Source organism: Cavia porcellus, unplaced genomic scaffold (assembly GCF_034190915.1).
Source record: "Cavia porcellus strain 051 isolate PalLab524CR breed Dunkin Hartley unplaced genomic scaffold, mCavPor4.1 scaffold_22, whole genome shotgun sequence".
Classification (NCBI taxonomy): domain Eukaryota; kingdom Metazoa; phylum Chordata; class Mammalia; order Rodentia; family Caviidae; genus Cavia; species Cavia porcellus.
The window spans coordinates 19,970,137-19,983,950 of record NW_026947505.1 but is presented as its reverse complement, the minus strand read 5'-3'; the positions used below and the strand labels follow the sequence as shown (position 1 = coordinate 19,983,950).

Genomic DNA, 13,814 nt, shown 5'->3' with positions numbered 1-13,814 from the left:
ACATCCCCGCGAGTTCTTGCCTGGACCTGTGCCATTCAGGCCTCCAGGCCCGCTCGGCGCCCGAGCATATTTCATTTCGGATCTGCGAATGCCACCCGCTGGACTCCAAGACTACCGACCACCACCTGCCGGGCCCCAGGATAACCCACCGATGCCTGCCGGGCCCCAGGACAACCCACCACCGCCTGCTGGGCGCCAGGCCTACCCACCACCACGTGCCGGGCACCAGCACTACCCACCACCGCCTGCCAGGCCCCAGGACTACCCACCGTCGCCTGCGGGGGTCCCAGGAAAACCCACCACCAAGTGCCGGGCCTCAGGACCATGGATGGCCGCCCTCTGCGAGCCTAAACTTCGCATGCTGTGACATTCCCAGAGCCGACTTCGGTGAGCCTCTCCAGGGCCTCGAGTCCTGGGACTCCATGACAGCATGCTGCATTGCCCCGAGCATGGTTCCCTGGACTCTGGTACAGAGCCCGGGCACTCCTGGCTCGGGTTTCCACTTAGCCCTGGGTCCTGTGCAGGCCCACCTCCATTGCAGTGCAGGAGCAGGGTCCTGGGAGCAGTCGCCCACCCGGTCACTCCCAACCCTCTCTGGCTGTGGCATGGCAGAGTCCACAGTGTCACCCTCTCCCTCTCTGCACAGTGTTCAATGAGTGGGCGCACTTTCGTCACCACTCACCTGCGGGCCACCAGGGACGGCTCCCGAGCTGGCAGGTCCGCGTGTTACTGGTTCTGTGCGCTGCTCCCAAAGCACGTGGCCGCTGTGTGCGGACTCAGTCTTCCTTGGCCCTGTCTTCCTCCTCCACAGCCTGAGACCTAAAGCAGCCTCCGCCTCTGGCTTGGGCTGCCACAACACAGCTTTCCCAGCTCCCCAGGTCCGCGAAGTGCTGACCAGGTGGAGCCCGCGCAGGCTGAGGCCTCCTTCGACCCCCCCACCCTCACTTGATGCCTGCTCAGTGAGCCTGGTACCTCTGGCTCCACTCGAGGGCTCCCTGGCCTCCTGCCTCCCACGGGCCTTGCAGCTGCCTGTCAGAGGCAGCCATGCCTCTGCTCCCTCCAGGGACAGTCCTCGGGGCGCTGCAGTGTTCCCCAGTGCACATCTGAGGGCGTGCCCGAGGCCTCTTCCGGTCCTTGTCTTCATCCTCATCCTTGTCTCCATACTTGTCCTCGTCCTGGGAAAGTCCTCTGAGTGACTTCTGTGCCCCCAGATCCCGGCCCTGGCCCCGTGGCCAACAGCAGCTCCCGCGGCTCCTCCCCAGCGAAGGACATGGACAACGCCAAGGTGAGCCTGGAGCCCGTGCCTGGGCCCAAGCCGCTCCATGTGCCTTCGGTTTCCACTCTGTTCTCCAGCTGGCCTGGGCGTGATGACCCCGCTGACTAGGTCACCATCTGACTGGGCCTTCACTAAGGCTCGGGCCGCGTGCTGAGTGCTGGAGCACAGCACACCTCACGCCCCTGCCTTGAGTGTTTGGTCAAGCAGGACTTGACCTCACAGTACCCAGAGCCCACCTGCAGTTCCCTAGCAGTCCTCCCACCTCAGCCTCCCGAGTGCGGGATGACCGGTATGCATCGCCACACTCGCGTGCGCTTGAATTTTGGGAGCAGCTGTTGGGGTCCTCAGGGTCTGTGCTAGGCAGACCCCTTGCAATGATGGGGATGAGGTGGGCGTGGGCTCTTGTGGGAGTGGGGAGCCAGTTCCAGGGCCCCCTGAATCCGACCCCGGGCGGCCCAGGCTGCTGTGCCTCCTGGTCCTTAGGCTGATGCCTTGGCAGCCTTCACACCGCATGGGGCCGCCTGCAATGGTCAGAGCTCCATGGACTGCCTCCCAAGCAGCCCAGGCACAGGCGCCTCCGCCAGCCCCTCCCTGTGCAGTGTCAACAGGCCGAGGTAGCTTCCTGTTCTCCCCAGATACCCCGGGACCCTGGGAGCCCTTGTGCCGCCCCTGTCGTGCCCAGGGCCACGCTCATGCTGGCAAGAGTGCAGCGAGCTGGTGCAGCGCCCCGCTGGCACCTCTGGAGCTCATCTCTGCACACAAGTGGGGCAGCGTGGTGACCATGCTCGATGCTTGGCTTGCTACTCAAGAGGGGCCAGTAGGGTCCGGGATCCCTTGACTCCTCTTGGGACGGGCAACCGGTTCACTGCCGAGCTCTAAACTGGGCCTGCTTCTGTTCGCAGGTGAGCATGGCCGTGAAGGGGCCCCCAGCCCATCCAGGGCCCCCGTTCCTGGGAGGCCCCATGCCGTCCCACGTGGACTATGGGTCGCCGCCGCCACCACTGCTCTGCAGATCCTTCGGGCCTCGGCCGATGTCTCCTAGGCCACCGCAACCATTCGGTACCGTAGGACACTTGGGCCGGCACCACCGCCTACCCTGTCCTCTCACCTCACCTGTCCTGATTGGCAGCTGCAGCCCGCCTGACTTGAAGCACGAGGCCCAGCACTCTGAGCCCAGTGCAGCCTCCACAGCTGCTTGGACCAGAAGGGCCCTTTCGGCAGAGCGAAAGCCAGTCTCAGCGGGGTGGTCACCTGGGACGCCACAGGCCGCTGGCAGTGGGAGAAGGGAGGGTCAGGCTGTGGTTGAGCCTTACTGAGCCTCAGTTTTCCTTATCTGTGATGTCCAGTGCATCACTCGACTTCCTGGCACAGGGGAAGGGAAACGCTTTCAGCAGACCTGGGCTGCTCCTCAGGACGTGTCCGCATGTCCCTCTTGCTTTCCAGTTGCACGCATGGGCCCACCACTGGGCTTAAGAGACTATGCGCCCGGCATGCTGCCCGGACGCCACGACCTGCCGCTACATCCTCGCGAGTTCTTGCCGGGACCTGTGCCATTCAGGCCTCCAGGCCCGCTCGGCGCCCGAGCATATTTCATTTCGGATCTGCGAATGCCACCCGCTGGACTCCAAGACTACCGACCACCACCTGCCGGGCCCCAGGATAACCCACCGATGCCTGCCGGGCCCCAGGACAACCCACCACCGCCTGCCGGGCCCCAGGACTACCAACCACCAAGTGCCGGGCTCCCGGACTACCCACCGCCGCCTGCCCGGCCCCACGACTACCCACCGCCGCCTGCGGGGGTCCCAGGAAAACCCACCACCAAGTGCCGGGCCTCAGGACCATGGATGGCCGCCCTCTGCGAGCCTAAACTTCGCATGCTGTGACATTCCCAGAGCCGACTTCGGTGAGCCTCTCCAGGGCCTCGAGTCCTGGGACTCCATGACAGCATGCTGCATTGCCCCGAGCATGGTTCCCTGGACTCTGGTACAGAGCCCGGGCACTCCTGGCTCGGGTTTCCACTTAGCCCTGGGTCCTGTGCAGGCCCAACTCCATTGCAGTGCAGGAGCAGGGTCCTGGGAGCAGTCGCCCACCCGGTCACTCCCAACCCTCTCTGGCTGTGGCATGGCAGAGGCCACAGTGTCGCCCTCTCCCTCTCTGCACAGTGTTCAATGAGTGGGCGCACTTTCGTCACCACTCACCTGCGGGCCACCAGGGACGGCTCCCGAGCTGGCAGGTCCGCGTGTTACTGGTTCTGTGCGCTGCTCCCAAAGCACGTGGCCGCTGTGTGCGGACTCAGTCTTCCTTGGCCCTGTCTTCCTCCTCCACAGCCTGAGACCTAAAGCAGCCTCCGCCTCTGGCTTGGGCTGCCACAACACAGCTTTCCCAGCTCCCCAGGTCCGCGAAGTGCTGACCAGGTGGAGCCCGCGCAGGCTGAGGCCTCCTTCGACCCCCCCACCCTCACTTGATGCCTGCTCAGTGAGCCTGGTACCTCTGGCTCCACTCGAGGGCTCCCTGGCCTCCTGCCTCCCACGGGCCTTGCAGCTGCCTGTCAGAGGCAGCCATGCCTCTGCTCCCTCCAGGGACAGTCCTCGGGGCGCTGCAGTGTTCCCCAGTGCACATCTGAGGGCGTGCCCGAGGCCTCTTCCGGTCCTTGTCTTCATCCTCATCCTCGTCCCCATACTCGTCCTCGTCCTGGGAAAGTCCTCTGAGTGCCTTCTCTGCCCCCAGATCCCGGCCCTGGCCCCGTGGCCAACAGCAGCTCCCGCGGCTCCTCCCCAGCGAAGGACATGGACAACGCCAAGGTGAGCCTGGAGCCCGTGCATGGGCCCAAGCCGCTCCATGTGCCTTCGGTTTCCACTCTGTTCTCCAGCTGGCCTGGGCGTGATGACCCCGCTGACTAGGTCACCATCTGACTGGGCCTTCACTAAGGCTCGGGCCGCGTGCTGAGTGCTGGAGCACAGCACACCTCACGCCCCTGCCTTGAGTGTTTGGTCAAGCAGGACTTGACCTCACAGTACCCAGAGCCCACCTGCAGTTCCCTAGCAGTCCTCCCACCTCAGCCTCCCGAGTGCGGGATGACCGGTATGCATCGCCACACTCGCGTGCGCTTGAATTTTGGGAGCAGCTGTTGGGGTCCTCAGGGTCTGTGCTAGGCAGACCCCTTGCAATGATGGGGATGAGGTGGGCGTGGGCTCTTGTGGGAGTGGGGAGCCAGTTCCAGGGCCCCCTGAATCCGACCCCGGGCGGCCCAGGCTGCTGTGCCTCCTGGTCCTTAGGCTGATGCCTTGGCAGCCTTCACACCGCATGGGGCCGCCTGCAATGGTCAGAGCTCCATGGACTGCCTCCCAAGCAGCCCAGGCACAGGCGCCTCCGCCAGCCCCTCCCTGTGCAGTGTCAACAGGCCGAGGTAGCTTCCTGTTCTCCCCAGATACCCCGGGACCCTGGGAGCCCTTGTGCCGCCCCTGTCGTGCCCAGGGCCACGCTCATGCTGGCAAGAGTGCAGCGAGCTGGTGCAGCGCCCCGCTGGCACCTCTGGAGCTCATCTCTGCACACAAGTGGGGCAGCGTGGTGACCATGCTCGATGCTTGGCTTGCTACTCAAGAGGGGCCAGTAGGGTCCGGGATCCCTTGACTCCTCTTGGGACGGGCAACCGGTTCACTGCCGAGCTCTAAACTGGGCCTGCTTCTGTTCGCAGGTGAGCATGGCCGTGAAGGGGCCCCCAGCCCATCCAGGGCCCCCGTTCCTGGGAGGCCCCATGCCGTCCCACGTGGACTATGGGTCGCCGCCGCCACCACTGCTCTGCAGATCCTTCGGGCCTCGGCCGATGTCTCCTAGGCCACCGCAACCATTCGGTACCGTAGGACACTTGGGCCGGCACCACCGCCTACCCTGTCCTCTCGCCTGCCCTGTCCTCTCTCCTCACCTGTCCTGATTGGCAGCTGCAGCCCGCCTGACTTGAAGCACGAGGCCCAGCACTCTGAGCCCAGTGCAGCCTCCACAGCTGCTTGGACCAGAAGGGCCCTTTCGGCAGAGCGAAAGCCAGTCTCAGCGGGGTGGTCACCTGGGACGCCACAGGCCGCTGGCAGTGGGAGAAGGGAGGGTCAGGCTGTGGTTGAGCCTTACTGAGCCTCAGTTTTCCTTATCTGTGATGTCCAGTGCATCACTCGACTTCCTGGCACAGGGGAAGGGAAACCCTTTCAGCAGACCTGGGCTGCTCCTCAGGACGTGTCCGCATGTCCCTCTTGCTTTCCAGTTGCACGCATGGGCCCACCACTGGGCTTAAGAGACTATGCGCCCGGCATGCTGCCCGGACGCCACGACCTGCCGCTACATCCCCGCGAGTTCTTGCCTGGACCTGTGCCATTCAGGCCTCCAGGCCCGCTCGGCGCCCGAGCATATTTCATTTCGGATCTGCGAATGCCACCCGCTGGACTCCAAGACTACCGACCACCACCTGCCGGGCCCCAGGATAACCCACCGATGCCTGCCGGGCCCCAGGACAACCCACCACCGCCTGCCGGGCCCCAGGACTACCAACCACCAAGTGCCGGGCTCCCGGACTACCCACCGCCGCCTGCCCGGCCCCACGACTACCCACCGCCGCCTGCGGGGGTCCCAGGAAAACCCACCACCAAGTGCCGGGCCTCAGGACCATGGATGGCCGCCCTCTGCGAGCCTAAACTTCGCATGCTGTGACATTCCCAGAGCCGACTTCGGTGAGCCTCTCCAGGGCCTCGAGTCCTGGGACTCCATGACAGCATGCTGCATTGCCCCGAGCATGGTTCCCTGGACTCTGGTACAGAGCCCGGGCACTCCTGGCTCGGGTTTCCACTTAGCCCTGGGTCCTGTGCAGGCCCAACTCCATTGCAGTGCAGGAGCAGGGTCCTGGGAGCAGTCGCCCACCCGGTCACTCCCAACCCTCTCTGGCTGTGGCATGGCAGAGGCCACAGTGTCGCCCTCTCCCTCTCTGCACAGTGTTCAATGAGTGGGCGCACTTTCGTCACCACTCACCTGCGGGCCACCAGGGACGGCTCCCGAGCTGGCAGGTCCGCGTGTTACTGGTTCTGTGCGCTGCTCCCAAAGCACGTGGCCGCTGTGTGCGGACTCAGTCTTCCTTGGCCCTGTCTTCCTCCTCCACAGCCTGAGACCTAAAGCAGCCTCCGCCTCTGGCTTGGGCTGCCACAACACAGCTTTCCCAGCTCCCCAGGTCCGCGAAGTGCTGACCAGGTGGAGCCCGCGCAGGCTGAGGCCTCCTTCGACCCCCCCACCCTCACTTGATGCCTGCTCAGTGAGCCTGGTACCTCTGGCTCCACTCGAGGGCTCCCTGGCCTCCTGCCTCCCACGGGCCTTGCAGCTGCCTGTCAGAGGCAGCCATGCCTCTGCTCCCTCCAGGGACAGTCCTCGGGGCGCTGCAGTGTTCCCCAGTGCACATCTGAGGGCGTGCCCGAGGCCTCTTCCGGTCCTTGTCTTCATCCTCATCCTCGTCCCCATACTCGTCCTCGTCCTGGGAAAGTCCTCTGAGTGCCTTCTCTGCCCCCAGATCCCGGCCCTGGCCCCGTGGCCAACAGCAGCTCCCGCGGCTCCTCCCCAGCGAAGGACATGGACAACGCCAAGGTGAGCCTGGAGCCCGTGCATGGGCCCAAGCCGCTCCATGTGCCTTCGGTTTCCACTCTGTTCTCCAGCTGGCCTGGGCGTGATGACCCCGCTGACTAGGTCACCATCTGACTGGGCCTTCACTAAGGCTCGGGCCGCGTGCTGAGTGCTGGAGCACAGCACACCTCACGCCCCTGCCTTGAGTGTTTGGTCAAGCAGGACTTGACCTCACAGTACCCAGAGCCCACCTGCAGTTCCCTAGCAGTCCTCCCACCTCAGCCTCCCGAGTGCGGGATGACCGGTATGCATCGCCACACTCGCGTGCGCTTGAATTTTGGGAGCAGCTGTTGGGGTCCTCAGGGTCTGTGCTAGGCAGACCCCTTGCAATGATGGGGATGAGGTGGGCGTGGGCTCTTGTGGGAGTGGGGAGCCAGTTCCAGGGCCCCCTGAATCCGACCCCGGGCGGCCCAGGCTGCTGTGCCTCCTGGTCCTTAGGCTGATGCCTTGGCAGCCTTCACACCGCATGGGGCCGCCTGCAATGGTCAGAGCTCCATGGACTGCCTCCCAAGCAGCCCAGGCACAGGCGCCTCCGCCAGCCCCTCCCTGTGCAGTGTCAACAGGCCGAGGTAGCTTCCTGTTCTCCCCAGATACCCCGGGACCCTGGGAGCCCTTGTGCCGCCCCTGTCGTGCCCAGGGCCACGCTCATGCTGGCAAGAGTGCAGCGAGCTGGTGCAGCGCCCCGCTGGCACCTCTGGAGCTCATCTCTGCACACAAGTGGGGCAGCGTGGTGACCATGCTCGATGCTTGGCTTGCTACTCAAGAGGGGCCAGTAGGGTCCGGGATCCCTTGACTCCTCTTGGGACGGGCAACCGGTTCACTGCCGAGCTCTAAACTGGGCCTGCTTCTGTTCGCAGGTGAGCATGGCCGTGAAGGGGCCCCCAGCCCATCCAGGGCCCCCGTTCCTGGGAGGCCCCATGCCGTCCCACGTGGACTATGGGTCGCCGCCGCCACCACTGCTCTGCAGATCCTTCGGGCCTCGGCCGATGTCTCCTAGGCCACCGCAACCATTCGGTACCGTAGGACACTTGGGCCGGCACCACCGCCTACCCTGTCCTCTCGCCTGCCCTGTCCTCTCTCCTCACCTGTCCTGATTGGCAGCTGCAGCCCGCCTGACTTGAAGCACGAGGCCCAGCACTCTGAGCCCAGTGCAGCCTCCACAGCTGCTTGGACCAGAAGGGCCCTTTCGGCAGAGCGAAAGCCAGTCTCAGCGGGGTGGTCACCTGGGACGCCACAGGCCGCTGGCAGTGGGAGAAGGGAGGGTCAGGCTGTGGTTGAGCCTTACTGAGCCTCAGTTTTCCTTATCTGTGATGTCCAGTGCATCACTCGACTTCCTGGCACAGGGGAAGGGAAACCCTTTCAGCAGACCTGGGCTGCTCCTCAGGACGTGTCCGCATGTCCCTCTTGCTTTCCAGTTGCACGCATGGGCCCACCACTGGGCTTAAGAGACTATGCGCCCGGCATGCTGCCCGGACGCCACGACCTGCCGCTACATCCCCGCGAGTTCTTGCCTGGACCTGTGCCATTCAGGCCTCCAGGCCCGCTCGGCGCCCGAGCATATTTCATTTCGGATCTGCGAATGCCACCCGCTGGACTCCAAGACTACCGACCACCACCTGCCGGGCCCCAGGATAACCCACCGATGCCTGCCGGGCCCCAGGACAACCCACCACCGCCTGCCGGGCCCCAGGACTACCAACCACCAAGTGCCGGGCTCCCGGACTACCCACCGCCGCCTGCCCGGCCCCACGACTACCCACCGCCGCCTGCGGGGGTCCCAGGAAAACCCACCACCAAGTGCCGGGCCTCAGGACCATGGATGGCCGCCCTCTGCGAGCCTAAACTTCGCATGCTGTGACATTCCCAGAGCCGACTTCGGTGAGCCTCTCCAGGGCCTCGAGTCCTGGGACTCCATGACAGCATGCTGCATTGCCCCGAGCATGGTTCCCTGGACTCTGGTACAGAGCCCGGGCACTCCTGGCTCGGGTTTCCACTTAGCCCTGGGTCCTGTGCAGGCCCAACTCCATTGCAGTGCAGGAGCAGGGTCCTGGGAGCAGTCGCCCACCCGGTCACTCCCAACCCTCTCTGGCTGTGGCATGGCAGAGGCCACAGTGTCGCCCTCTCCCTCTCTGCACAGTGTTCAATGAGTGGGCGCACTTTCGTCACCACTCACCTGCGGGCCACCAGGGACGGCTCCCGAGCTGGCAGGTCCGCGTGTTACTGGTTCTGTGCGCTGCTCCCAAAGCACGTGGCCGCTGTGTGCGGACTCAGTCTTCCTTGGCCCTGTCTTCCTCCTCCACAGCCTGAGACCTAAAGCAGCCTCCGCCTCTGGCTTGGGCTGCCACAACACAGCTTTCCCAGCTCCCCAGGTCCGCGAAGTGCTGACCAGGTGGAGCCCGCGCAGGCTGAGGCCTCCTTCGACCCCCCCACCCTCACTTGATGCCTGCTCAGTGAGCCTGGTACCTCTGGCTCCACTCGAGGGCTCCCTGGCCTCCTGCCTCCCACGGGCCTTGCAGCTGCCTGTCAGAGGCAGCCATGCCTCTGCTCCCTCCAGGGACAGTCCTCGGGGCGCTGCAGTGTTCCCCAGTGCACATCTGAGGGCGTGCCCGAGGCCTCTTCCGGTCCTTGTCTTCATCCTCATCCTCGTCCCCATACTCGTCCTCGTCCTGGGAAAGTCCTCTGAGTGCCTTCTCTGCCCCCAGATCCCGGCCCTGGCCCCGTGGCCAACAGCAGCTCCCGCGGCTCCTCCCCAGCGAAGGACATGGACAACGCCAAGGTGAGCCTGGAGCCCGTGCATGGGCCCAAGCCGCTCCATGTGCCTTCGGTTTCCACTCTGTTCTCCAGCTGGCCTGGGCGTGATGACCCCGCTGACTAGGTCACCATCTGACTGGGCCTTCACTAAGGCTCGGGCCGCGTGCTGAGTGCTGGAGCACAGCACACCTCACGCCCCTGCCTTGAGTGTTTGGTCAAGCAGGACTTGACCTCACAGTACCCAGAGCCCACCTGCAGTTCCCTAGCAGTCCTCCCACCTCAGCCTCCCGAGTGCGGGATGACCGGTATGCATCGCCACACTCGCGTGCGCTTGAATTTTGGGAGCAGCTGTTGGGGTCCTCAGGGTCTGTGCTAGGCAGACCCCTTGCAATGATGGGGATGAGGTGGGCGTGGGCTCTTGTGGGAGTGGGGAGCCAGTTCCAGGGCCCCCTGAATCCGACCCCGGGCGGCCCAGGCTGCTGTGCCTCCTGGTCCTTAGGCTGATGCCTTGGCAGCCTTCACACCGCATGGGGCCGCCTGCAATGGTCAGAGCTCCATGGACTGCCTCCCAAGCAGCCCAGGCACAGGCGCCTCCGCCAGCCCCTCCCTGTGCAGTGTCAACTGGCCGAGGCAGCTTCCTGTTCTCCCCAGATACCCCGGGACCCTGGGAGCCCTTGTGCCGCCCCTGTCGTGCCCAGGGCCACGCTCATGCTGGCAAGAGTGCAGCGAGCTGGTGCAGCGCCCCGCTGGCACCTCTGGAGCTCATCTCTGCACACAAGTGGGGCAGCGTGGTGACCATGCTCGATGCTTGGCTTGCTACTCCAGAGGGGCCAGCAGGGTCCGGGATCCCTTGACTCCTCTTGGGACGGGCACCCGGTTCACTGCCGAGCTCTAAACTGGGCCTGCTTCTGTTCGCAGGTGAGCATGGCCGTGAAGGGGCCCCCAGCCCATCCAGGGCCCCCGTTCCTGGGAGGCCCCATGCCGTCCCACGTGGACTATGGGTCGCCGCCGCCACCACTGCTCTGCAGATCCTTCGGGCCTCGGCCGATGTCTCCTAGGCCACCGCAACCATTCGGTACCGTAGGACACTTGGGCCGGCACCACCGCCTACCCTGTCCTCTCACCTCACCTGTCCTGATTGGCAGCTGCAGCCCGCCTGACTTGAAGCACGAGGCCCAGCACTCTGAGCCCAGTGCAGCCTCCACAGCTGCTTGGACCAGAAGGGCCCTTTCGGCAGAGCGAAAGCCAGTCTCAGCGGGGTGGTCACCTGGGACGCCACAGGCCGCTGGCAGTGGGAGAAGGGAGGGTCAGGCTGTGGTTGAGCCTTACTGAGCCTCAGTTTTCCTTATCTGTGATGTCCAGTGCATCACTCGACTTCCTGGCACAGGGGAAGGGAAACGCTTTCAGCAGACCTGGGCTGCTCCTCAGGACGTGTCCGCATGTCCCTCTTGCTTTCCAGTTGCACGCATGGGCCCACCACTGGGCTTAAGAGACTATGCGCCCGGCATGCTGCCCGGACGCCACGACCTGCCGCTACATCCTCGCGAGTTCTTGCCGGGACCTGTGCCATTCAGGCCTCCAGGCCCGCTCGGCGCCCGAGCATATTTCATTTCGGATCTGCGAATGCCACCCGCTGGACTCCAAGACTACCGACCACCACCTGCCGGGCCCCAGGATAACCCACCGATGCCTGCCGGGCCCCAGGACAACCCACCACCGCCTGCTGGGCGCCAGGCCTACCCACCACCACGTGCCGGGCACCAGCACTACCCACCACCGCCTGCCAGGCCCCAGGACTACCAACCACCAAGTGCCGGGCTCCAGGACTACCCACCGCCGCCTGCCCGGCCCCACGACTACCCACCGCCGCCTGCGGGGGTCCCAGGAAAACCCACCACCAAGTGCCGGGCCTCAGGACCATGGATGGCCGCCCTCTGCGAGCCTAAACTTCGCATGCTGTGACATTCCCAGAGCCGACTTCGGTGAGCCTCTCCAGGGCCTCGAGTCCTGGGACTCCATGACAGCATGCTGCATTGCCCCGAGCATGGTTCCCTGGACTCTGGTACAGAGCCCGGGCACTCCTGGCTCGGGTTTCCACTTAGCCCTGGGTCCTGTGCAGGCCCAACTCCATTGCAGTGCAGGAGCAGGGTCCTGGGAGCAGTCGCCCACCCGGTCACTCCCAACCCTCTCTGGCTGTGGCATGGCAGAGGCCACAGTGTCGCCCTCTCCCTCTCTGCACAGTGTTCAATGAGTGGGCGCACTTTCGTCACCACTCACCTGCGGGCCACCAGGGACGGCTCCCGAGCTGGCAGGTCCGCGTGTTACTGGTTCTGTGCGCTGCTCCCAAAGCACGTGGCCGCTGTGTGCGGACTCAGTCTTCCTTGGCCCTGTCTTCCTCCTCCACAGCCTGAGACCTAAAGCAGCCTCCGCCTCTGGCTTGGGCTGCCACAACACAGCTTTCCCAGCTCCCCAGGTCCGCGAAGTGCTGACCAGGTGGAGCCCGCGCAGGCTGAGGCCTCCTTCGACCCCCCCACCCTCACTTGATGCCTGCTCAGTGAGCCTGGTACCTCTGGCTCCACTCGAGGGCTCCCTGGCCTCCTGCCTCCCACGGGCCTTGCAGCTGCCTGTCAGAGGCAGCCATGCCTCTGCTCCCTCCAGGGACAGTCCTCGGGGCGCTGCAGTGTTCCCCAGTGCACATCTGAGGGCGTGCCCGAGGCCTCTTCCGGTCCTTGTCTTCATCCTCATCCTCGTCCCCATACTCGTCCTCGTCCTGGGAAAGTCCTCTGAGTGCCTTCTCTGCCCCCAGATCCCGGCCCTGGCCCCGTGGCCAACAGCAGCTCCCGCGGCTCCTCCCCAGCGAAGGACATGGACAACGCCAAGGTGAGCCTGGAGCCCGTGCATGGGCCCAAGCCGCTCCATGTGCCTTCGGTTTCCACTCTGTTCTCCAGCTGGCCTGGGCGTGATGACCCCGCTGACTAGGTCACCATCTGACTGGGCCTTCACTAAGGCTCGGGCCGCGTGCTGAGTGCTGGAGCACAGCACACCTCACGCCCCTGCCTTGAGTGTTTGGTCAAGCAGGACTTGACCTCACAGTACCCAGAGCCCACCTGCAGTTCCCTAGCAGTCCTCCCACCTCAGCCTCCCGAGTGCGGGATGACCGGTATGCATCGCCACACTCGCGTGCGCTTGAATTTTGGGAGCAGCTGTTGGGGTCCTCAGGGTCTGTGCTAGGCAGACCCCTTGCAATGATGGGGATGAGGTGGGCGTGGGCTCTTGTGGGAGTGGGGAGCCAGTTCCAGGGCCCCCTGAATCCGACCCCGGGCGGCCCAGGCTGCTGTGCCTCCTGGTCCTTAGGCTGATGCCTTGGCAGCCTTCACACCGCATGGGGCCGCCTGCAATGGTCAGAGCTCCATGGACTGCCTCCCAAGCAGCCCAGGCACAGGCGCCTCCGCCAGCCCCTCCCTGTGCAGTGTCAACAGGCCGAGGTAGCTTCCTGTTCTCCCCAGATACCCCGGGACCCTGGGAGCCCTTGTGCCGCCCCTGTCGTGCCCAGGGCCACGCTCATGCTGGCAAGAGTGCAGCGAGCTGGTGCAGCGCCCCGCTGGCACCTCTGGAGCTCATCTCTGCACACAAGTGGGGCAGCGTGGTGACCATGCTCGATGCTTGGCTTGCTACTCAAGAGGGGCCAGTAGGGTCCGGGATCCCTTGACTCCTCTTGGGACGGGCAACCGGTTCACTGCCGAGCTCTAAACTGGGCCTGCTTCTGTTCGCAGGTGAGCATGGCCGTGAAGGGGCCCCCAGCCCATCCAGGGCCCCCGTTCCTGGGAGGCCCCATGCCGTCCCACGTGGACTATGGGTCGCCGCCGCCACCACTGCTCTGCAGATCCTTCGGGCCTCGGCCGATGTCTCCTAGGCCACCGCAACCATTCGGTACCGTAGGACACTTGGGCCGGCACCACCGCCTACCCTGTCCTCTCGCCTGCCCTGTCCTCTCTCCTCACCTGTCCTGATTGGCAGCTGCAGCCCGCCTGACTTGAAGCACGAGGCCCAGCACTCTGAGCCCAGTGCAGCCTCCACAGCTGCTTGGACCAGAAGGGCCCTTTCGGCAGAGCGAAAGCCAGTCTCAGCGGGGTGG

The 13,814-nt window shown here is 65.0% G+C and overlaps 1 protein-coding gene across 1 annotated transcript; it reads left to right on the top strand.

Moving 5' to 3' along the window:
* Positions 1-449: 449 nt before the first annotated feature.
* LOC134472162 (basic proline-rich protein-like) lies at positions 450-11,641 on the top strand. Its single transcript, XM_063233315.1, has 28 exons — positions 450-467; positions 647-717; positions 812-959; positions 1,064-1,130; positions 1,212-1,285; positions 1,959-2,093; positions 2,179-2,335; positions 2,720-2,823; positions 2,995-3,158; positions 3,607-3,754; positions 3,859-3,925; positions 4,007-4,080; positions 4,754-4,888; positions 4,974-5,130; positions 5,532-5,635; positions 5,807-5,970; positions 6,419-6,566; positions 6,671-6,737; positions 6,819-6,892; positions 7,566-7,700; positions 7,786-7,942; positions 8,344-8,447; positions 8,619-8,782; positions 9,231-9,378; positions 9,483-9,549; positions 9,631-9,704; positions 10,598-10,754; positions 11,139-11,641. The coding sequence occupies exons 1-28, from the start codon at positions 450-452 to the stop codon at positions 11,639-11,641; spliced, it is 3,585 nt and encodes a 1,194-aa protein (XP_063089385.1).
* Positions 11,642-13,814: the final 2,173 nt, after the last annotated feature.